Raw genomic sequence first — 23,679 nt, forward strand, 5'->3', positions numbered from 1 at the left:
GGTCCAGTGTCAATACTTCAGTGTGAAACCATCTGAAGCTTCTCACTTTGCACATAGCTCAACTAGTTAAACATCAGTTTTTCACTTATGAAGCAAATCAATCATTGTTAAAATAAATTACCAACATCTCCATGCTGTCTAGATGCAATATGTGTATTTTCAGATTTTTGTTTCGATAACTGAATTTTTTACAGTGGTTTGAAATCTGCTTTTCCATGCATGGACGGCTGCTAAATCTGCACATCTGGCTTAGTCAATCTGTGACACTACACATGAACTGTCACTGACTAATTAACTCAGTGAGATAGAAATTGATCCTTAGTCTCAGAGGTTGTGAGTTCAAGCCTCAATTGATGCAAAAGGCAGATTGTGTTGCTAAATGTCTTCCAATTCTTCTGCTTGTTGCTCAGAATTGCCTAAAAATGCCCGGACCCGACCCATCGCTGTGCAGCAGCTATAATTAATATTAAAACCTCAAAAAGGGGCCACAGATGAAATGAAGAATTAAGAAATCTGTAACAGGAGATTTGAAGTCCAGACATATCAAACAACTTTGACAAGACCATCACAAGTGACAGCGTGCACCAAATGGACTAAAAGGCAGGTGTACCTAATAAACTGGACTCTGAGTGTTTATAGTGATACTGAGGAGTAATTCAGAACTTAGTTGGCAAAATGTCACTTTTTCAGATATAATAAAGTTCACTTGTGGAGTTTTATTGTAAGCAAAAAAAGGTTACGTTTACATTCAGTGTTTATAGTGAGACATCACTGTTACTGTTGCCTTAGTTACCAGTGAGGCGGGAAAGCAGAAGGCCACCAAGAAGATGTGATGCAGCACCATGAGCATCTCTCTGCGCAGGTAACCGGCCACAGCAGCTCTCTTTGACCTGACACCCTCCTCCTCGTGACCTTTGACCTGCAGCTTGTGCCAGTAGCACAGGAACATGGCATAGATGTCGTAGGCAAAGTACGGCGTGGCAAACAGGATGTAGGTGTTGGTCAGCCAATGACTGAGGAGGAAACAGGAAGTGAGTCAGAGCTGGATAAGACGCACTCTGATTATTGATGTGTTTATCGTAGAACTGATCAACTCTAATCTGGTTGTCGGCTGATTTAAATTATTATTTCTACTATTACATTGCACCTGATACTATATCTTATATCCTATCCTATACTCTAATGTAGTACATCTTACTTAACTTTAATTCTTTAATTACTCATGTATAGTTCAAATTTTGTACTTAACCTACTCTTATTCTAGTTGTACATACCAATTATTTTGGTGCAACACCTGAATTCCCCCTCTGCAGTGGTGCCCCCAAAATTGTATGCACCTATTGTATCAGGGTGGCAATGGCTCCAGTAAAATACCTGAAATATTTACTGAAGGACTGTATGAAGTGCACACATCAGTCACACATGAAAGTGTTTTGTAGTTGATTTTTGTCTTTTAGAAAGCAGAAGTTCTGAAAAAAACAAAATATATTTCAGTGATATTGATGAAACAAGTGATGCTGTGTGTCTGTGTATCCAGTATTTTTTAAAAGATTTTAAACAGTATGAGACAGGACCTTTAGATATTTTACTGTTTTCTGACTGTATCCACAAGCTCCAGTCTGAATGTGAGTCAGTCAACTGATTTTATTCTCTTACTGCCAAATTATCAGCTCACATGATTAGAGCCAAAAGTGGATCTTAAATCAAGTTTTAAGAATCTCATTATTTCTATTTTGTACTGCCATGTTTCAGATTTCCATGTTGATGTGTTAAAGATTAAATTTCACACTTAAACATTTAGAGACTTGTTAGAGTTTAGCAGCTACACAGTGCGATTGCTTGCTGCAGGTCAGTGTTTGTGGCGTGATTTGATAAACAAATGTCTCTCAGACGTACCTCCTCTCCACTTTGACTGGGAAATGAAACAGAGGAAACCTGGGATTTACACCCCCCCCTCCCCCCCAGACCCAGACACACACACACTGTCATCTGTCTCACACTCCTCCTCTTCATCGTTTCATTTCCCATCGTCCTCAGCATGCAGGATTAGTGATCTCTGTGAGCGTCTTACAGACTGAAATAGCTGCACTGCTGCAGATTGTTAATTAGATTACAGAGTGACTGAGGTTTGGTTTATGTACACAAGTAGCCCCAGTGTGAGGTGTTTTGTTCTAATGGCCTACTGATATCATTATTTTTCAGTAGAAGCTACAAAACTTGAACTTTTAACTGTATTATTCATAAAGGAACTAAACATGATCACAAACATTCACAGAGCTGCCCCAGACAGAAAACACAGTGTGATGCATTTCTATTTAAACTGCTGCTGCTCTGTGAGGAACATGAATGTCTGAACAACATTTCATTATAACACATCTAATAGATGTTGAGATGTTTCGGTTAAAACCACAAATGTGAATCCCATGGTGGCGCAAGAGTAAAAGTCAGAGGGATTCATCATGATCTGAGGATCATGCATATCTACTGTACACATAATTTCAGCACACTCCATCCAGTAGTTGAGATAGTTCAGTCTGGACCATCAGATGCAAAGTGATGAAGGTAAACTAAAATATAAAGCTGGCGATATTTAATATTTTTCTTATTGTCAAAAAATCTCAAAGCTCATTATACTGAGGACATAAATCTTTGAAAACACAAATATAAAGCTTTATGTTGAAAAATGACTCGATAATAAACAGCTGGTGACTGGGAACTATTTTCAGCAGCGGATTAATCCAGATTTGGTTCTCTAGTGAATATTTGTGGCAGCAGGACAGAGTGTGGAAGATTGAGTCAAAGTAAATACAGTGTTCATGGTCATGATGCAACATGTCACCCAGTGCAACAGTGTGACTCAATCGTGTTTTTAAAAGTTTTTGGACAACAATGGAGCTCTATGGCACAGAGGAAGAGGGAAAAACAAACAAGAATAAAAACTAAAAGGTGAGAGAAAAGCAGAAGAAAGGTAAGAAGTCCTCACCTGTCCTCTATGACATCCCTGCATGAGGAGGCGATGATACATCCTGCTGATGAGGCCATGATGGCCTGGATGGATGACACCAGACTGAGAGGACAGAAATAATAATCTGTTTAACAAACAAGTCTGTGTGCTTTCATCCAGGAGATCATCATTAATGTGTTTGTAAAAGTACAGAATCTGTCTCTTGGTGTTTCATCTGAACTTTAACAAGCAAACACAGACTGGGAGGGGCGGCATCTGGGTCACTCAGTCAACCTTAACAAACATGCATTGTTTGAAAGCACAGAGTTTCACAGTTCTATCTGTGTCAACCCCTTTTGTACTGTGGTTCTGAGGAATAATCAATCAATTAATGGAGAAAATAATCAGCAGATTAATCCATAATGAAAATAATTACTGGTTAAAATTTTATAATGAGCTCCACCTCAACCAACTACAACAGAAAAATCCTGCTTCTGAAATACATTTTCCTGATTATACCGACATACCTTTACTTCAGTAACATTTTTACGCAGGACTGTTACTTGTAACAGTCTTTTTTGCATTTACTGAAATAAAGGATCTGAGTACTTCCTCCACCACCGTCTGAAAATACAGCCAAATACAGAAATACTGCAAGTCGTGCGGATCACAGCAGAAGACAGCAGAAGTTTCCAGGGGGACACTTAAAGGTGAGGAACACACCTGAGGCATGTAACTTGTCTCCATGGTTTGTGGCTCATAAAGCTACTTAAGTTGATGATCTATCAGTACCATTTTGTTGGAAAATGAGAAAACACAGTAAGCTGTGTTTTCTTTTAATATTCTAAGTGCATGATTCAGATAATATTTCGAATATTTGCTGCTCATCTAAAGTCAGCCTTAGTTTACCTACCTTTCAATCATGAATTCGTAACATTTAAACAAGAAGAGTACATTACTGGTTGTTGATTTCTAACAAGTGAATTAAATTGCTTTTTTAAAAACTACTTCTGTTCTGTTTTCTATAATTGCAAATTGTTTTTTGTCACCTGCTTGTGATGATTTGTCTCTTTGCCTGGGAATAGTTCGTTTACGAAAACAAATTCACAAATAAACCATTCATGTGTTTTCTTAAATTGCAGTGTATTGAGCTCTCAGGGCCACCATACTTTTAAGGTTCCAGTAGAACGGCAACAAGTTGCTTGTTTTGTAGCAGGATTGTATATTATAACAGAAGCACAACATTGAAAGAAACTTTTAAGACATGACTGTACCTCTGTAAGTCTTTCATTCTCAAATTTCAGTGTCACTTAGAACTAGTGTGACTTTCTGATAATAAACTACAGAGGACTGTATGTCATTACAGATCAGGATCAGGACTGTGATCACTCTCAAAGTGCTCAAGAGCAGTAAACAATTTATTTTAGGTCAATTTTCAGGCTTGTGCAGAGAGATTTTATCATGGAGGCTCCCAGCAAAAAGGAGGACCCCACAAGGCTGGGGAAAGTCTGCGGGGTATTAATGTAAGTAAGTGTGTGTGTGTGTGTGTGTGTGTGTGTGTGTGAGAGAGTGTGTGCGTGTTCTTACCGTGTGGACACAATGGCAGCGTCTCCTTCGCTCCATCCCTTCAGGTGCTTCAGGCTCTGTTTGGACAGCAGAAAGAGTCCGGGGAAGAAGATGGAGCCTGCAGCAATGAGGGCCAACATGCTTCACCTGTATGTGTGTGTGTACGTGTGTGTGTGTGTGTGTATGTGAGTGTGTAAATATGTAGGTGTGTGTATGTGTGTGTGTGTGTGCATGTGTGTGTATATGTGTGCTGGGAGTGTTAAGTGAAGACAGGTTTCCAGGAGCTCAAAGAGGAGGATCAGCTGGGAGGAGCTGCCACCTGTCAGAGGAGGTGTGGTGACGAGGGTGGAGGGAGGGACACACTGATCTGTAGACGGTACATTTATTCAAGTACTGTACTTGGGTACAGTTTTGCGGTGCTTTTTTAACTTGAGCATTTCCATTTTATGTTATCTTATACTTATACTTCACTCCATCTCAGAAGGTGATGTATTTTTTACACCACTACATTTATTTTAAACTTTTAGTCAGGCCTACTTTACAGATTCACATTATTAACACTACAAATCAACAAATAAATTATGATTTATTGTACAGATAAAACTACCCAGCTGTATATAAAGTAATTTACAAGCTTCAACATTAAAGTTATGAACACATTCATGCATCAATAATTATAGTCCAAATATACATCATTCTGAAAGGGGCCATTCTGCACAGAGTACTTTTACTTTTGGGTCTTTTGAGTATATTCTGATGCTGATATTTCATTTTTTTCTGTTTTTATTGGAAAATGCACAGAGAAGAGGCAGACAGGAAATGGTGATGACGAGAAGGTTATGTGGCATGCACTGTAAACACCACCATACATTTTCATGTCAGTTAATTTATTCAGTCACCAAGTAGTTTTAAAGTCATTCTGATTATGGGATTATAAAATTACTTCAGTTTAACTCCTGCTTTATCAATTCATCCATTAATTTGTATATTTCCTTACCTTTGATTTTTGATTAATGTGAGCAGCATGAATGGGTTCTATGAACTTTAAAATGTGAATCTTTAACATGCAGAAAACATGACACCTTGATATGATGTGTATATTGGCCCATAATACACTGTTAAAAAGAAATTAAGGGAACACTTAAATCACACATCAGGTCCCGATGAACGAATTATTTAAGTTGAAAATCTTTACTGGTGTACATTGTATGATTTGTTGAGGACAAAATGAAGTAACAATGGTCAGTGGAAACCACAACCATCAACCCACTGAGAGCTGTATTCAAAATCACACTGAAAATCAAAATAAGAAAATGAAATCACAGGCTGATCCAGCTTGAGTGAATTTTTTCACGGCAACTCATAATGTGGCTCAGTAGAGCATTTGGCCCAGTGTGCCTGTATGCACCCACAACATCTGGACATGCTCTTGATGAGTTAGTGGATGGTGTCCTGGGGGATCTCCTCCCAGACCTGGATCAGGGCATCAGTCAGCACCTGGACAGTCTGTGGCGGTACTAGGTGATGTTGGATGCAGCGATACATATCATCCCATAGGTGCTCAATTGGATTTAAGTCAGGGGAACCAAAGGGCCAGTAAAAGGTCATCAATGCCTTCGCCATCCAGGAACTGCCTACACACTCTGGCCACAAGAGGCTGAGCATTGTCCTGCACCAGGAGGAACCCAGGGCCCACTGCACCAGCGAAAGGTCTGACAGTCGCTCTGAGGATACCTAACAGCAGTCAGGGTACTGTTGGTGTTAAAGTAGACATGGAGGTCTGTGCGGCCCTCCAAGGATATGCCTCCCCAGACCATCACTGACCCACCACCAAACCGGTCATGCTGGAGGATGTCACAGGCAGCATAACAGTCACCACAGCGTCTCTAGACTCTTTCATGCCTGTCACATGTGCTCAGTGTGAACCTGCTCTCATCTGTGAAGAAAACAGGGCACCAATGGCAGACCTGCCAATTCTGGTGTTCTCAGGCGAATGCCAATCAAGCTGCACGTGCTGGGCTGTGAGCACATGTCCCACTAGAGGATGTCGGGCCCTCATGCCCCCCTCATGGAGTCTGTTTCTGACAGTTTGGTCAGCTGTATGCAGGACCATTCCCTCTTTGGAGGTTGTCTTGCTTTTGCCTCTCCATTGCACCTGTTGTCACTTTTATCTGTACCAAAGCAGGTAAAACTAGTTCATAATAGCTTGAGCTTCCTAAATGGACACATTGATATCCCTATAGTTTAACTGACTTGGTGTTAGACTGTGACCATTAAGTGTTCCCTTATTTTTTTTTAAGCACTGTGCAATCTGAAGCTGGTGAAGGTCTGTTCATAAATCATTTCAGAGCCTATGGATGCATATGACTTTGTAAATTAAGATTACAAATCTTTTCAGCACATCTACAAACTGTTCTCACAGATTTTGAAAGCTTTATTTACAACCACATCCATTAAACTTCCATCCAAACATCTTTTCACAGACTTCTTATTGAACCTGTTTATACATGGTATTATCATGTCTTGGGAGATCCGATCACAAGTGAACAGCGCTGAATCCAAGTCTCAATGACCACCAAGACGCATTGTGATCCAATCACTTCCACCACATTCAGAGTGTGGTCCACATTCTTTTAGCAGTGCGAACACTAATGTGTCCTGCACCACAGTGAACAACGGCCTACTCAGCTGACGTTCTAGCTGATGTCCTGAAGCCACACTACTCCAGGTGAATGGTCAGTTAGTTCAACTTTTTCCTGTTAACACAAGCTAAGTGTGCGTATAGAACTACAAAGCTCCTGCCAGTTCAAAACAACAACACATTTGGTCTTTGCATCGATAATGATTTGTGTTTATTTGCATATAGAGCAGGGAAGTGAGATCCGATCACAAGTGCTCACCCCAGACGCATTTGGAGATGCTTTCTAATGCCAGGTGTGAACAGACAGACATGGAACTGTCCGCGTGTGATCGGATCACCAAAGACGCATGATGATACCGGGTATAAACAGGCTCACTGACCCTTACCTGGGCCAACTGACACATTCAGGTCAAGTTGTTAAGAAAAAAAGTGACATGTAAACATTAGAGGATTATTATCCAGTGTCCATTTATTTATTTATCATTCACTACTTTAACTCTAAACATTTTTTTTAAGAAATTCAAGTATTTGTTGGGAACACAAGTCAAAAAAAACAAACAAAACTTTTTTTTTGCTAAAACGAAGACAAAACATCAGTTTCATATTTATAATAATAAAAACATCAAGTTTCTTTTCATAGAAGAAAAACGAGTCTAATTTCTAAAGATGACCAGCCGTCTGTCTGTCTGTCTGTCCCACTCTGCTTTAATCATCTACAGACTAGAGCTGAATCAAAGACTCAAAATGCACTTGTCAGCTGATCTCTGAACAGTGTGCAGGGAGGTCATCTAGTTTAAAAACTGGTTCTCACCTGAAGGATCTCTACTCAACACAACAACAGAAATAAAGGAAATAAAGAAAAAGTCCAAAAGGGAAAAAGTTTTGATTCATTGTTCCCTAAATGAGTAAATTTGAGCTTCAAATGAACAAATCACTCCCTCAAATGACCCCTTGTTTTGATAAATTAATTTTGTGTTTTCTATTTGCTAATGTTATATTTGTATTTATATTACATTATATATAATTTATTCTTTTCAGTTATTTTTTCAACAAAAATCTGGAGTTCTATCTTCTGCAATTCATTTTCAGTAAACTGTATCACCTGACAAAATAATGTAATTTAAAGACGTCATTCGGGGAAACTGCAACAGGAAATTGTATTCTGACATTTCATAGAAACACCAAGATTTGTAAATCAACAAAATGTTCAATGTTCATTTTTTAAACTCTTCTGCAAAGTTGCAAGATGTGCAGACACAACGTATCTGCCAAATTTTCACTTTTTTCTTAGTTTCGTATTAACCGTAGCTTTAACATTTTTAATGTTATGTTTAGGCGCTCAGAACACTTTGGTTAGAGGTAGAGAAAGATGGCAGTCTCTGTATGATATTTAAAAAGTTTGAGACAGGATGTGTTTTCTTTTTAAATAAAACCACCATTTTTCCCCTTTGGCAACCTTTACACAAATCAGACATGGCTTTAAGGACAAAGATTGTAATTAAGCTTTAGATCCACAGTGGGAGTGTTCAGGGAATAAGAGACACATTGTAAAGGAGAGAACATTAATGTTAATTTCAGGGAACTAACTCAGCAGTTTGAGAACATGAAGATGTAATTTAAAGACAAATTATACTGATAACTCTTCACTAATAAGTTTATATCAGTTACTTTCTGTTGTATTATCAAAATGAAAAGTTGCACGATTTCACAACACCAACTGAAAATAAACATATTAGTGCTGACATCACGCAGAGGTTTACTTGCTTTTTTTTCTTTCAAATGTTTTTAGGGAACAATTCTCAAAACAATCTCCCTACTGCTTTTGTAAAAATCTAATCAGATCACAACAAACAAAAACAAAACTTCTAATAAAAATCACTTCCTAAAGATGAATTAAATAAAAAAATTACCACAAAATGTACGTTTTCGTCATCGTCGACAAACTCAACCAATTGCACAGCATTCAAACCCAAATGCTCTCCATGGGATAATAAATATACACATGCAGATATACAAGTCAGCCTCAGTGATGAGCTGCTCACAGAGACTCGCTGTGTTCCTGTAGAAGAGGAGCTGAGGTTTCAGGTGTTAGAAAATCAGAAAACTGTGAGGGACCGACAAAGACGCTCCGGCACCTGGAGGCTCAGGGGCCCCGCCTGCTGGAGGTACAGGACATGTACAAGACTCCTCGCGACTAAAGAGCCACAGGAACTAAACCAGGAGGTTCCTTCGGTGTGTTCTCAGGAGCCTCAAATCAAATGAACCAAACGTGGATGAAAAAGCAAACAGTCTGGTCAGAGGTGAATTTTAGCATGGGACAAGACAAACTGAGGTGAATTCTGGGGTGGCTGGCCGTCACTTGGTTGGCACCAGTTGACTGTCATTGCAAAAGTTCCTGAGGTCCTTAAAAAGGTTCCTGGAAAAGTTCCTGCAGTCAAAAAGGGACCAAACATCTTGGGAGCGTCACCAGAAACCAGAGGATCATACTGATGGTTGTTCATGTTTCACAGATTTATCTACAAATGACAATACTCCTGAACTTTTTGTCAAAGCACAGACTTCAGTTTCAGTTCATTTCAGCTACATAAACTTTCACAAACTGAAAACTTTCTGCAGATGTTTGTGTCGTAGTTGGAGGTTTTGTCTTGCAGTCAGGACGATGACCAAAATGGTGCATCTTCAGTTAACTCAGCGCTGCCAGTGTGCTAAAGTCAGCACTTTTTCCTCAAAGGGGTTACTGGGTTTAAGTCAAAAATTCACTTCCAGTTTCTGAAATCTGAATAGTTTCTTGAAGTAAACTGAACATCTTTTGAGTTTTGGACTGCTGAACCAAACCATTAAGTGACAACTAAAAGTTTAATTGTCTTATCGATCTGCAGCAACTTTCACGTCTTTGCATGTTCATGTCCACTGAACTAACACTTTCAGGATGATTTCCTAAGTTTGTAGTTTAAAGGGTTAAACATGTAAAAACCACCAGTATGTTCACTTTTGATTTCACTGCAACACGAGAGGAAGTGAACCCAATTAGATGGTAGACTTAGTCACCTGTGTGTTTGATGATAAAGTCAGTTTGACGACACAGGACAGAAATCCCTTCCGATATGATACATATCTTCTACTAAACGTCTTACAGTGTAGAATCTGATATGGTACTTTACTGATAATCCAAACCAGGATCAATACTGGTGCATCCTTATGTGGCTTTGTACAATACATAGTCTATTAACGGGACACCTGAGCCTGAAACTAAAACAGGAAGTAAAAACGACAAACTAAAAGAAACAAAAGACAACAAAAACAGCAGCATTTCACCGACAACATCCTTCTCTCAAAAATCCTCACACTAATTCTGAGCTGCGGGGCAAGAGGCGAGGAGCGAGCACGAGGTAAAAGAAGTAGTCACTGAATCTGGAGGAATGACGTTAAAGGTGTGACGAGAGGGGTTCACTTTACAGATATGCACATATCAGTTCTTTTTCTCTTTTCAGGAGTTTGAGGTAACCGAGACACTTCAAACCAAAAAGGGTGGAGACACACATTCTTCAACAAACACTCAATAAATTAAGAAATTACAAAAAAAACAAACAAAAAAAAACAAAAAAAAAAAAACATTGTTGCTTCCTGTTTCTCCTTCCGTTGGTGGGACAAAAAGTCGAAGCAGAGGAGGGCTGCAGGGAATAAAACCCATGTGGTGTGTTAAAATAATACGTGTTGAAAAAAACAAGTTGCCAAATTCATAGTTTTGGCATCTTTCTGCAGAACATCGTTTCAGATGACTTAAAGTCACACTTTCCTGTCATGACTTGAAAATAAAATAGTTTGCAATGAGATGGTCTGTTGACGTCAGTAAAACTGTGGGGAATGATTTCCTGTTTCTAGATTTGTATCCTGATTAAATTCTCTCCTGCTGAATGAGGCAGGTTTCTAAAGGTGGTGAAACAACACTGATCCAGGACCAGACAACTCAACGAGAGGAACAGAAACTAAAACAATAACAAAGCTAACTGTGTGTATGGAGGAACACTGGGGAACTCTGTGGTTAAAACCTGCTACATCTGTTTAATTGCATTATTAACGCCGCATTGAGTTGCGGCGAAAACACAGTGAGTGATGTGTTCAAATGTAGTTAAAAAAATAATAATAATAAAAAAAAAAAGGAAAACCTTGGCGGTGTTTGGCGGTTCATGGTGTCATGTCATTTGGCGGGTCTTGTTTTGGGTATCTGATCTGATCATGTAGCAAGTGTCTGAAAATCCGGCTGGCAAGTGAACACACACGGAGTGTTCGGTCTCCCCCGGCGTGTTTACCGCTTGTTTAAATTAAACCATATTGCACAGGGCTGGAATGACTTCAAAAAATTAGCTAAGCAACAATTCTACCAAACAATTAAAATCATTATTTCTTAATGTCTCTGCTAATATAGATGGAAAATCCAATCTAGTACCAAGTTCCTCTTTCTTATCCCTCCTCCAGCACTTCAGCAGCATTTTTTTATTTTTTAATTCAGCACCGGAAACGCCTCGAGCATCAGCTGTTTGGGTCGTTTAAAAAAGTGAAGCAGTAGTTTTCATAATCTGGAAACTTAGTAGATTTATAGGAGGGAAAAAAATGATGAGGATTTTCAGGAGGAGCTCAGGTGGGTCGGCTGTTTCCCCCTCTTACGTTGGGAGTGTTGTTCCCCTCTACCTCGCCAGGTGGAAAAAAAAAACAAAACAAAAAAAAAACAAGAAGAAAAAGACCCAAACTCTTCAGTATTTTCACGGCCAATAAATCCTTTCTCAAACTCTGATGTCGCCCCTCATAAGAAAGAGGAGGACCGTTCATCTCTCCTCCTTCCTGGACACCTTGGAGGAGTGCCATGCAGTGGACCTGAAGACATAAAAATTCCTTTCAGACATGGAACATGTACCATTCATCGATTTGTTAAGTGATGGCGTGTTATACATTACTGTTCATTACAAATTTATTCTGAAAAGTAATGACGTTAAAGAAGTAAAGTCTTCTTTGTGCTCTGCATCAGTAAAGGATTTTAAAATGTACTTTGCCATCAAAATTGTCTGAGCAAATGCATAAAATTACAAGGCATTATGTTTAAACTCTCATTTATTGCTTATTCCCTCTCATTGTTTATGAAATGGAAGACCATGTCTGATAGGAAAAAACACATAAACAAAAATACTTGTGGTAATTTAAAATTAGGGACGACTAAATTAAAATTACGAAGAACAATGGATGTTCTTACTTTTATCATGTCCAACTTTTATGTATTTTTCATTCATTGATTACATAACAATGTGCATGCCTTGAAGATGATGCAAAGTGAGCAGGGAACAGGGAAATGATTTGATTTGTTGATTTAGAGCTAACAGAAACCGGTTAAACTAACTTTTTTTCAACCGTACAGACTAGGGCTGGACGATTATGGCAAAAATAATAATCACAATTATTTTGATTGATATTGAAATCACGATTAATAAACACGATCATTCATTGATTTCAAAACTCCACCAAAACTCAACTTTAATTATAACTTAAAAGAACAGCCAGAAATAAATTAGCAACAAGTAAGCAGTAAAAAAAAAAAAAAAAATATTAGCAATAAAAACAATAAATAAAAATATNTGCTGCTGCTGCACATAACACAGGTGCATTCACGGTGCTTTTCCAGCACAGGAACTTACATACACGCCGCGCGGCCCATTAATCGTTTTTCTTCGATTACAATGTTTTTATGATCGTGAGAAGCCAAAATCGAAATCATGATTAAAATTCGATTAATCGTCCAGCCCTAATACAGACTGACTATGACGTAATGGTTTCAAACAGAACTTGGAAACTACACATTTCATTATGAGCTCAGACTTTTCCTCTCCCTCACCTGATGAAGGTCTTGAAGGCAGCACTCTGAGGGTTGATGCACAGCGGCACTCGTTTGCCCTGCTGGTGCTCCGTGATGAAGCGATGGATTAACTCTGGCGTTGGGACACAAAAGAACATCAGCAGTCAGGATTTATACACACAGTAACTTAGAGACTATGTAAAAGTCAGGGTGGAAATCAGTGTTCATTTGTCAACAAAATTTTGACAGTAAGTGTTCAATGATGTCCTTTTATTTCATGACTAAACTGACATCGTATATGAAAAAAACACTGACAAAAAATTACTGTGAAATCTCCATTCAGTATGCCCTGATGTGTAAAGATGAGACGTATGAGTTGGCTCTTTTTGGGCGGACAACCTGAGTTAGATCACAGTAGCCATTTCAAAACATTGTTTTTTTCCCCCTTTTAACCAATGGTATTAGCCATTAGCTGGCTTAGCTCCATCACCTTATTGTTAAATTTAATGGAGCCAAGCTAGCTTACCGTATACATCTACTCCTTCACATTTGTATACGTCTTCTGATCAGCCTTTACAGAGACCACTGATCAAAGTATTTTTAATTTATATCAGCCTATAATATCAAAGCAACCTTAAGTGAAACATGATGCCGAATTTAGCAAAAGACCTCAGTAATATTGGTGATATAAAGTAGCAGTAATATGAATAACTTTAGGCATTCATTTTTATATGACAACGTACGGTCAGTGAGTAACACATAAGCCCTTTTTACACAGAGATCCACAACAGGGCTTCTACTCAGTCCCTTCATTATGCCACCATTGCTTTTTATACGGCAATACATGGCAATCATAATGATTTACCGTCCCTGTTATATTTCAGCTAGAATCCATCCCTTCAGCAAAATCCATGATACTGTTTTTATGAGTAAACCGTTGACTAAAATAAAAAAAGAGTAAAATGGGCTTTAAACCATCTACTTTTCTTCAGTAAGCGATTCAGACGAAAACTTACTTTAAAATTCTTGTAAAAATTAACACTGGGGGAAATGTGGTTATATACACACACGGTGATGTACCTTTTCCCTGCCACACAGAAAGCAGACTGTTCTCGTAGCTGTGGCTGAACGGCCGTTCGGCGACCGGCTCAAAGTCTCGGGTGTAGACTCGCCCGCTGGGAACAGAATAGCAGCACTGACACATGCAGGTGTGGTAACGCAGACGCCCTTCGTCCAGGTACGGGTGTGAGAGGGCGTCGCTGCCGGAGATACGTTTGGCCTGGAGAGAAAACAGACAGGGGTTAAAGAGAGATACCAACACATGACTTTCATTCCATCAGAGATAAACAATAACACAAACATCAGAACCAACAATCTCCTTCAGTGTGCATTGTCTGAACTCACCGGATCAAACACCAACATCCGACAGAGCAGGTGCACCGCCTCGTGTGTGGCTCCATCAGACAGCATGTAGAGCACTGACAGCGACGGCTGTAAAAAATGATAAATAAACATTTCTTTCATCATTCTGCTGCTGAACTAGATAGTAAATTAAATTTGGGAGAATATGAGCTTAATAATCGATATTAGTAAATGACCTGAGTCATGACAGATATTTCATCTTCGATAAAATCAATAGTAAAAGTTTACAATTTAAAATTATTTGATCCCAGTGGTCAGATCATGTGAATTATCATCAATAGTGTAGATTTACTCAGCTTTCTACTTGTATTTTTTCTACTTGATGTGTAAATAAACAGTTTTTTTCCCATTCGGTGATTGGCCTAATAAAGGTGGAGATATGCAGCAGACTGTCTGTCAGCTTGTTTTCAAGGTTTTCTGATACCTGGTGGACAAAAATCAATAAAGCAGCCTGAAGCAGCCAGTTTGCCTGAAAACTGATTATACTGTAGCTATTTAAACGCTGTTATAGGCTTCACAAATCCATTATTATTTATGCTGTACTGACACCATGCTACAAGCTTAATTACCTTACAGGTTATTTAATTTCTAAATGAAAAAGTAAGTAGTACGCCAGTGTGTCAGGGGGTCAGAGAGATGTTATAATTCATACTTCAAGTAAGTAGCAGTGAAACAGAAAGGCCCACCACTCTGACTCAGTGTGTTAAATTAACTCAAACATGATGGATTATTATTTCTGTACATTGAACATATTCTTTATTCAACTATTGCACTTTTCTCTCCTCATTTCAAAACACTGTAGACATATATTTTCAATGTTTTTATATGAGTTTTTCTATTGTACATGTTTCTATTTTAAATTAATAAATCTCAACATTTGCTGTCCTTTTTTATTTTCTGTATGTTTACTGTTATTCACCAAAATACCAAGGCTACTTCCTTGTATGTGAAAATCTTCTTGGCAACAAATCGGATTCTGATTCATTAACATTATGATTGTGTTTGTCATTTCTATAATTGACACAGAGTCTTGCTGAATGCTAAGCACCAATTTTAAAATAATCTTTCATATCTAAAGCAACATGCTTATGCTTATCAAAAATAAGGCGTAAAAGTCAGTTGGCTCAAACTGTTATTTCAATGTGTCAGATACCATCTTGCTTACTGCTGAAGTATTTACTTAAAACGCTTCTGTCTGACGTTCATCATCACGTATATCATTACTATCATTATACATGATGAAGGTCAGATGCACCAAAACACTGTAAATAAATATTTCAGCGGTAACGAGACAGCGTGCAGGAGTTCTTCTCATCGTTTTTTAAGATTGCACCTCCTCCGACGCATCTGTCAGACATTCAGGTGTGCCGAGCTTTATTCACGTGTCAGATACTAATTTAATCAACATTTCATATCTTGTGCTACTCAGCTCATTTTCACATTGGAGCTGCAGGCTGTCAACATTAATTAGCCTGACACTCAGAACTGCTTCTGACCTCTCAGACACTTCATTTACTTGCAAATGTTGAAAGCTAAACCTATTTTAGATAAAATTTAAAACCAGACCAACATTTCAACAACACTCAGTCTCCTCTGTGAAACATTTTTGGTATAAAAAAAAAAAAAAAAGAGCTTTGTTGCTGTTGGAGATTCAGTGTGAGCGGACCACACAGTCACGTACCGGTTTGTGCGGCCCCCTCAGGATGTGGGCTCTGGCTCCTTCGCAGGCTGATGCCAGGGCCGACAGAGGAGGCGTTCCCAACAGGTCTGTGATCAGATCCAGCTGGAGGACAAGACAGGGAGGGAGGAGAAAATGTGCGTTAAAGAAAGAGCTGCACAATAATCCCACTAATTTGGACTGGTTTGGTAGAACATGCTGATTCATGTGTCAAGATGCAAACCTGCACATTCTAAAGACTACTATTACATATTAATCCTCATAGCTGGAAGGCTTTAGGTTTACCGGTCTCAAGCTGGAAAGTATGGAAAGTACAAGTAGTAAAAATTAAATCAATTTATCATGCAAAAATGGCCAATAATCTCTAATTTGGGGCTTTTTAATGCAAGGAATGCTGGTTTTGTCCATTTGATATAATTGTAAAGAAAATATTTTTGTGTTTTACACTTGTTGGCAAAGACAGAAATATTTAAATATTTTATAGTTTTGTTGCTAGATTGATTGGTTGAGTGTGAGTAAAGCGGTTAAGAAGGAGTGTGTCAGCCTTAAAATGCATTTGTGCGTGCTGCAGCAGGGATAAATTATGACCACTAATTCTTTATATGCAACTCTCCAAAGCAAGTTGAAATGAGACTGCATAAATGCCTGAATCTAAATCATGATCTTTTAATGATTTATCATGCAGCCCTTCCAAAAGGTATTCGGTATGAAAAAAAATGAATAAGAGTATAACTGGCTTTTCCTCCGTAGTGTTTTTTTCCCCTCTGCACCTACATTTAAGTAGCAGTAGGAACTGGTGAGAATCTTACAGGTAACTAAATCATAAAACACAATTACGGGCTTTATTATAAAGTGTTACTATCATTTCTTCTAGTGTTTTCAGGAGACATAATGAAACACTGGGAAACCTGAGCTAACAATCTAAATAGGACAACTTACGTAAAAAGAAAAACAAAACCTTCAGAGGGATGTGATTTAATGAAGCAAGAATCTACAATGAGCCCCACAGTGAAAGGAAAATGTAAACATTCCATGGTGGCACCGGAGTTGTTTTACTGAATCTTTCATTTATTGACGGTAAGGTTGCAGAGCATGGATGCCCTTTTTAAACACCCTGCTAACGATGACTCAGCAGGTACCGGTAAATAAACAGATGTCACCTCATCTCACCTGCTGAATGGGGCTCTGAGCCTGGAAGAGGATGCGGCGTCCCAGCAGCTCTGCGAAGATGCAGCCCACCGACCAGACGTCGATGGCAGAGCCGTAGTGTCGGCAGCCCATCAGCACCTCTGGCGCTCTGTAGTACTGTGTCACCACCTCCTGGGTCATGTGACGGGACGGGTCAGGCTCCTCCACCCGTGCCAAGCCAAAGTCACAAATCTAAACAGAGAAAATAAATCATGTTAATGCATCTGTTTGGGATCATGAGTGAATCTTGTTCTTGGTCTGAGGAACACTCCATTCAACACTGATCCATGTTTTCAAAAGGCAGACAGACAAATCTGAGGTTTACCTTGAGCAGGCAGTTGCTGTTGACCAGCAGGTTTCCAGGCTTGATGTCCCTGTGCAGGATCCCAGCAGAGTGCAGGTACTTCAAACCTGAGCCACAAAACGAAAACCATCAATAGTTTATTCTCATGTTACCCATACCGCATTACTGTCAAGCTCGCATTACTGCTTCCCACTTAAATGTTTTATCTTAAACGTAAAATATAGGTAATCTACATACACCTTTTCCTCTCGCTCATACCTGTCGTACAAACCAGCCCGTTTAGTTTAGAATGTATTTACATAAGACAGGAAGATGTCAGATTTAACTCTCATAAACACAGTTATCCAATAGCTCTTCAGAGTTTCTGTCTGCCAGATCAATGTTTCTTTAAAATTTAGAAAAAGACATTTTGGTGTCAGGTGCAACGTGGTAAATCACAGTTTTGATGGTAAAAATGTTTAACTCGATAAGGTGTGCCTGACATTAAGACACACTAGTGGTGACAAAAGCCGACTGTTGCGTCACCTCTCATCACTTGTGTCTTGGCCAAAAAGCTGCACTTGAACACACCAAAACCACTACAACCAACAGCCAGCTACCACTTACGTTCTACGCCTGTGTAGGTGGAAATAATTCTCTATACCAGCAGGTGGTGGTAGTCTGTATTCGGCATCAAAAGGGAAAATGAAAAACCGACAGGATGGATTTCAGATAATAGTTAGCACATTAACAACATAACCCAATATTTACTAAATATTAAACATGTGCTAGTAAACACTAATAATTATAAAGTGTTTCTGCTAAAGAGCTTAATAGCTAAAAAATGGTACCTAACGCAACAAGTTTGTTTTGATTGTTTTGTTTCCTAACTTCCTTCTCTTCTCATACACTGAGTTGAACTGCCAATCAGAGATATTTCTCTCACGTGCTGAATTTGCCATAAAACAGCTTACATGGGCTAACTAGTGGCAATGACACACAGCCAAAACTAGGGCAACAGATGACTCACGGTCCAATATTGACTGATGATTGTCCGTCAGCTTGGTGTGTCAGGGTCCCTTAGATGCAGCTTTTTAAATGTTTACTGTTTAAAAAAAAAGCCTAATTTCTATGCTCCGATTGTAAACCCCTGCTGGACAATTAAAAAGATGGTTTTAAAATATAAAAAAAAAGTATGAGGAAAAACTAAGATTAAAAAAAAAAAAACTAACCTTTTGGTCGGATGAACATCTTTATGGAATCATCGTGCAATGCTGACTACATGAAACCATATGTGGAATATTGCTCATGGAGACAGCCTAAACAATTCCTCAAACTAATTATTTAATTGGTGCAAAATTAACCTGCAAATATTTTGTTAATGGACTGTTTCAGTCTTTCAACAAACAAAATTTCCATCGAAATTCTCTGGTTTAAGTTTTTCCAACATCAGTATCTCCTGATTTTCTTTATCCTGTGTGATAATAAATTAAATAAATTTGAGTTTTGGACAGACAGTCAGAAAAAAGCAGGCATTTAAATTTGACGATGTTACCTCAGGGAAAATGTGGGGGGCGTATTTTTCTAGGCAATTTTTCTGATATTTTATAGACCAAACAATTGATGGGGCAATTAATTCATCAATCAGTGTCAGTTGCAGCTGTACACACACATATAAAATGTAATTTAGTTACAACAAACACAGTTCATCTTCTTGTCTTTCAAGCTGAAAAAAGCTTCGTACTGCAGTTTAGCTAACACTCCACTTCTGCCGGACTGAAACTGTCCGCTCACCTCGGAGGATCTGATAGAGGAAGACCTTGATGTGGTCGGTGGTGAGAGGCTGAGGAGACACGATCACTTTGTGGAGGTCGCTCTGCATCAGTTCTGTTATCACGTAGCTGCGGGGCGGTTTGCTGTCAAGGCAAATAAAAGCTCACACACGGACTGACCTCCGCCTACATGAACATGATGCATCTCTATCTGAGAACAGGTCTCATTTTTTTTGGGTTGTTGAGCAAATGTCAATAAAACAAATATGAAAAGAAAATCATATCAACCACTCATACTAAATATTCACTGGTGGCCAGCCTCACGTCTGCAGTGATGGGCTGGATTTAGACCAGAGAGTGAGTGAGCGGGTGGCTAAATTAAGTGAATAAAAAAGGAGGACGTGATGGGGACAATTAAAAGAAGAGAAACTAGGACAGAAAGCATGGGAAAGAAAATGTATGATTAGTGAGATAGTGTGCTGGAAATGAAAGAGAATACTTTCTATATGATGGTAATATTACACAAATGCAAGAGTGATTCTGACTTCTGATCAGTTGTTTGTTCAAGGATACATTTCCTCAAAGCAGTCGATTTGTGGAGGCTGCAAAATATCCAGAGCTGACAAAACCTGCAGACATAGAAAAAAACAAACATTTAGTCCATCTTTAATCCCATCTACAACAAGCAACGAGTTTTTCCCTTTGTCTTGTTATTACATTGTCATGTTTGAAGAAGCAGAGCATCCTCAACTCTCTGAAGACCCTCTTACAAGAAACCAGGTTCTGGAAGACATTAGGCATCTTCTTCAAAGCCACCTTGCGACCGTCACGTGGATCAGTAACGGACCTGCAAGACATCGAGAATCATGGGTAGTTTAGACGTTTAGCTAGTTTGATGATGTAGTTTTGCAGACTAAACTCTCCTGTGGTTTGACATACTGCCAGTACAACTGTAGCAGAGAATAAATCTGCAAACAAATCTAATAATTCCTTGTGGTATTTTCATGCACAAATTTATCAGGTTTTGGACTGTTGGTCTGACAAAACAAGCATTTTATAGATGTCATGTTGAGCTCTGGGAACATGCGAAGAAACTATCATCATCCAGGTAGGTACCTGTTTCCAATCATACCTCTACAATGATAAAATCAACTTACAGAGGTTTTACATTTAGGTTATATCTGCGTGGTAAGGCAGATAAAAGTGTAGATTGATTTGAAAGGCTATACCAGGCAACAACAATGCAAAATTTGATTGAAATTAAGGCAGGCATGACATTCACTGAGATGAATAAACTGTTTCAAGATAGTCTGAACTCTCTGCAGAAATAAAAGGACACAAATGGCTGCCTGGAAGACAACAACAACAACAACAACAACAACAACACAGAAATTCTTTAACACACTCGTATGCTTTAAAGTCATGGTCACCAGTAATGCGGATTATGCACATCTTAAACATTCAAAACAATGGTATGATCCTTAATTTATATTTACCAGACAACACCAAAAGCGCCATAACCAATGGGGCGGTCTGGCTCCATTTCTGCAGGGCTGGGCACCTCGCTGGCCGGGTTGCTGTAGGGCTGAGGCACTGCTGCTCCGCCGCCGGTGCTCCCTCCGAGAGCTGTGGGGTGACGAGGGGTCCCAGCCGGGGCGGTGGGTCCAGTCAGGCACGGCGTAGCACTGAGGCCCGTGGAGGGGGCTCCGCAGGAGGAGTTGACACAGAAATACTTGTGGCCCAACTCAGAGCCCGGAAACAAGTCTCCACAGACGGTCTGCCGGCCTGCACCGTGAAATGCCATCCCTCCTCTCACCAAACCCCAGAAACAGTCCACTTTGTCTGCACCAAGCTGCTGCTGCTAGGCGCGGAGGAAACACGGCTCCTTACTCAGCATGATTACTTAGTTTCCTGTGTGAACATACAGGAAAGACAATCACTGATAGTTTGGACAGAAATTCAACTAAAAGTATTGTCCTGTGAAAGCTCAGGCTAGTTTGGGGACATACTTTAGCAGACTGGATCATGTGCTGACAGCTCTCCTATAGTATAACACACTGTAAGTGCAACTGTAGCAGTCATTTAAGTAGCAACTCAACTTGCTAATAGCTTGAGGTACAATTCCCAACACAAACACCAAATATTTGCTGGTTCTAGCTTCACAAATGTGAGGATCTGCTGCTCTCCTCTGTCTTATATGATAAACTGAATAAATTTGTGTTTTGGACTGATGGTTAGACTAAAGACCTGTGATGGACATTTAATTGTTTTTAAAAAATATTATTGATAACAACATAAGTAAAGCCCTAAGACACAAAAAATGTTAATATTCAAAATAGATTCTGTATCTTTTAACTACAAATCACAGTATTTTTTTTATTGCATTCCAAAGTGTTTGAGTATTGTGAGTTATTTTGGATCATCACCCAGGTTTACAGTCACACTAATGCACTGATAAAAATCAACTTACAGTGGTTTTACACTTATGTTTGTGTGGTAATGCAGTCTAAAGTTCAGATTAATTTGAGGGAGTGTTCTTTAATATCAGGCAACAGTAATGCAAAATGTGATGCTCACTGTGACAATAACTTGTTTTGAGTCTCTACAGAAAAGGAAACCAACGGCTGCCTGCCCTAGGGTGTAGAAAATTAAAATTTTATATGCTGTAATTTTTCACTACAAATCAAACACTTTCCATGACTGAACGTGATAATGTAACGACACCGATGTAAACAAGCAAGATGAAGAATGTGTTAACACTGCAGACACACAGAGGATTTATTAAACGTTAGCTAACATGTACTAACAAACATATTAAAAGCATGAAACATGTCGGACAAAGCTCACATAAATTCGTGAAACATGGTCACGAACGTGACCGAACAAAATCACTGAGTCACACACTTGAAATCAGCGAGCTCAGTTACCTTTTTGTTTGCTCTTACCTGGTTAGTTGGTGAAGCTGCTCGGTTAATTGAGCTAACAGGATCCGGCTAGTTAGCCAAGTTAGCTAACGATGGTCCAGCGACGACTCCAAAACATGGAAAAAAAATAAATGTTCCACTCGATGCTAGCCTCAGCCACACACGCTGCAGAGTAATCCGCACTAACAAAAGCATGTGCATTAACGTTATTGCCTTTCTGTTATTGATAACTGATATTTTAAAAAAATACCAAAGCAGCTAGCTACCGTGCTAACCAGCTGTTCCTGCTCATAGGTTAACCCGATGATGACCCATATAACTATCATTGGTCGGGTACAGTGACCTACATATTATAAAAGGAAAACCTTTCCCTTACTAATATAATTTAATAAACGTAAGAACAAACGCTCTGTTAAATCAAAAATGGCATGGCACGGAAACTAATTTCATAGAGGCGAAAAAGACAGAGTTGGATGCGGGGGTCCGGAGCTCCAACCCCGGCTAGCCGACCAGCTAGCTGCAGCTAGCTTTAGACTGCTCGCTAGCTGGCCATCGCGTCGTAATATCCACCGATCAAGCGTCCCATAAAGGCAGTTTCTTGTGTTTTCTGGGTGAATATGTCTCATCCAGGAGGCCCTCAATGTTATTTTAAAGATTTCTGGCCGCTTTTACAGCGGCTAGCTGGCTAGCTAGTCAAGTAGGAGGAGCTAGTGAAGCCGGGTGGGGGAGGGTTGATGCTTTTCACCCTGCTGTAAACAATGCTAATGTCAATTTAGCTTCAGACAGTGGTGGAGGAAGTATTCAGATCACTTAGTGAAGTAAAAGTACCACAGAGTAAATGAATAAATAAGTAAATAACATACTTTGTTACAAGTAAAAGTCCTGCAATAAAAATGTTACCTAAGTAAAGATATCCATGTGTAATCAAGAAAATGTATTCAAAAGTACAAAAATGTCCCCTTTCACTGTTTTAATATCATGCAATAATTTAAAAGCAGGATTTTACTGCTCTAGCTGGCTGAGGTGGAGCATTTTTAACTATTCCCTTATGATTATTTTCATTCTGGATTAATCTGCTAATTATTTTCTCCATACATAAATAATAATAATAATAATAAAGAAATGACAATAGTGCCATCACAGTCACCAACAGCCCAAAGTGTCACATTCACAATATCTGTTTTGTCCAACCAACAGTTGAAACCTCAGCATTATTACAATTACAAGCAAAAGCAGCAAATCTTCACATTTGTGAAGCTGAGCCTTTAAATGTTTTTACATGAGAAATGACTTCAACATCAAAATAATGCCTAATATATTATCTTAGCTGACTAATTGATCAGACTTATGGTTTTGGCTGTACTTGTATAAACTGTTGGGGAGTTTAATTTATGACAAAACATCTTATTTTATAAACTC

General features: G+C 39.0%; 2 protein-coding genes across 2 annotated transcripts in view; both read right to left on the reverse strand.

Annotated features, from left to right (window-relative positions):
* LOC126406055 (ceramide synthase-like) overlaps window positions 1-4,769 on the reverse strand; it is a 9,025-nt gene extending 4,256 nt beyond the window's left edge. Inside the window, exons 1-3 of the mRNA XM_050070180.1 lie at window positions 4,532-4,769; window positions 2,984-3,067; window positions 794-1,013 (exon numbers count right to left, since the gene is read on the reverse strand). Of these exons, the coding sequence (XP_049926137.1) occupies window positions 794-1,013; window positions 2,984-3,067; window positions 4,532-4,650 (423 nt within the window). The 5' untranslated portion in view covers window positions 4,651-4,769. The remainder of the gene's footprint in view (window positions 1-793; window positions 1,014-2,983; window positions 3,068-4,531) is intronic.
* A 258-nt stretch (window positions 4,770-5,027) lies between these two features.
* Window positions 5,028-22,975, reverse strand: nlk1 (nemo-like kinase, type 1). The gene is made up of 12 exons (XM_050070170.1): window positions 22,282-22,975; window positions 20,833-21,247; window positions 20,054-20,183; window positions 19,910-19,965; window positions 19,359-19,465; window positions 17,607-17,692; window positions 17,264-17,473; window positions 16,097-16,198; window positions 14,398-14,484; window positions 14,074-14,272; window positions 13,033-13,126; window positions 5,028-12,023 (listed from the first exon to the last, which is right to left on the reverse strand). The coding sequence occupies exons 2-12, from the start codon at window positions 21,138-21,140 to the stop codon at window positions 11,975-11,977; spliced, it is 1,428 nt and encodes a 475-aa protein (XP_049926127.1). The 5' UTR covers window positions 21,141-21,247; window positions 22,282-22,975; the 3' UTR covers window positions 5,028-11,974.
* Window positions 22,976-23,679: the final 704 nt, after the last annotated feature.

Source organism: Epinephelus moara, chromosome 18 (genome assembly GCF_006386435.1).
Source record: "Epinephelus moara isolate mb chromosome 18, YSFRI_EMoa_1.0, whole genome shotgun sequence".
Lineage (NCBI taxonomy): Eukaryota > Metazoa > Chordata > Actinopteri > Perciformes > Serranidae > Epinephelus > Epinephelus moara.

Excerpts from the sequence above, each read along its gene's own strand:
- nlk1 (XM_050070170.1), bottom strand. The coding sequence starts at position 21,140 with ATGGCATTTCACGGTGCAGGCCGGCAGACCGTCTGTGGAGACTTGTTT. Across the intron at positions 17,474-17,606 it reads ACAGCAACTGCCTGCTCAAG|ATTTGTGACTTTGGCTTGGC; the intron begins GTAAACCTCAGA and ends TTCTCTGTTTAG. Across the intron at positions 14,273-14,397 it reads GGATGTTGGTGTTTGATCCG|GCCAAACGTATCTCCGGCAG; the intron begins GTGAGTTCAGAC and ends TTTTCTCTCCAG.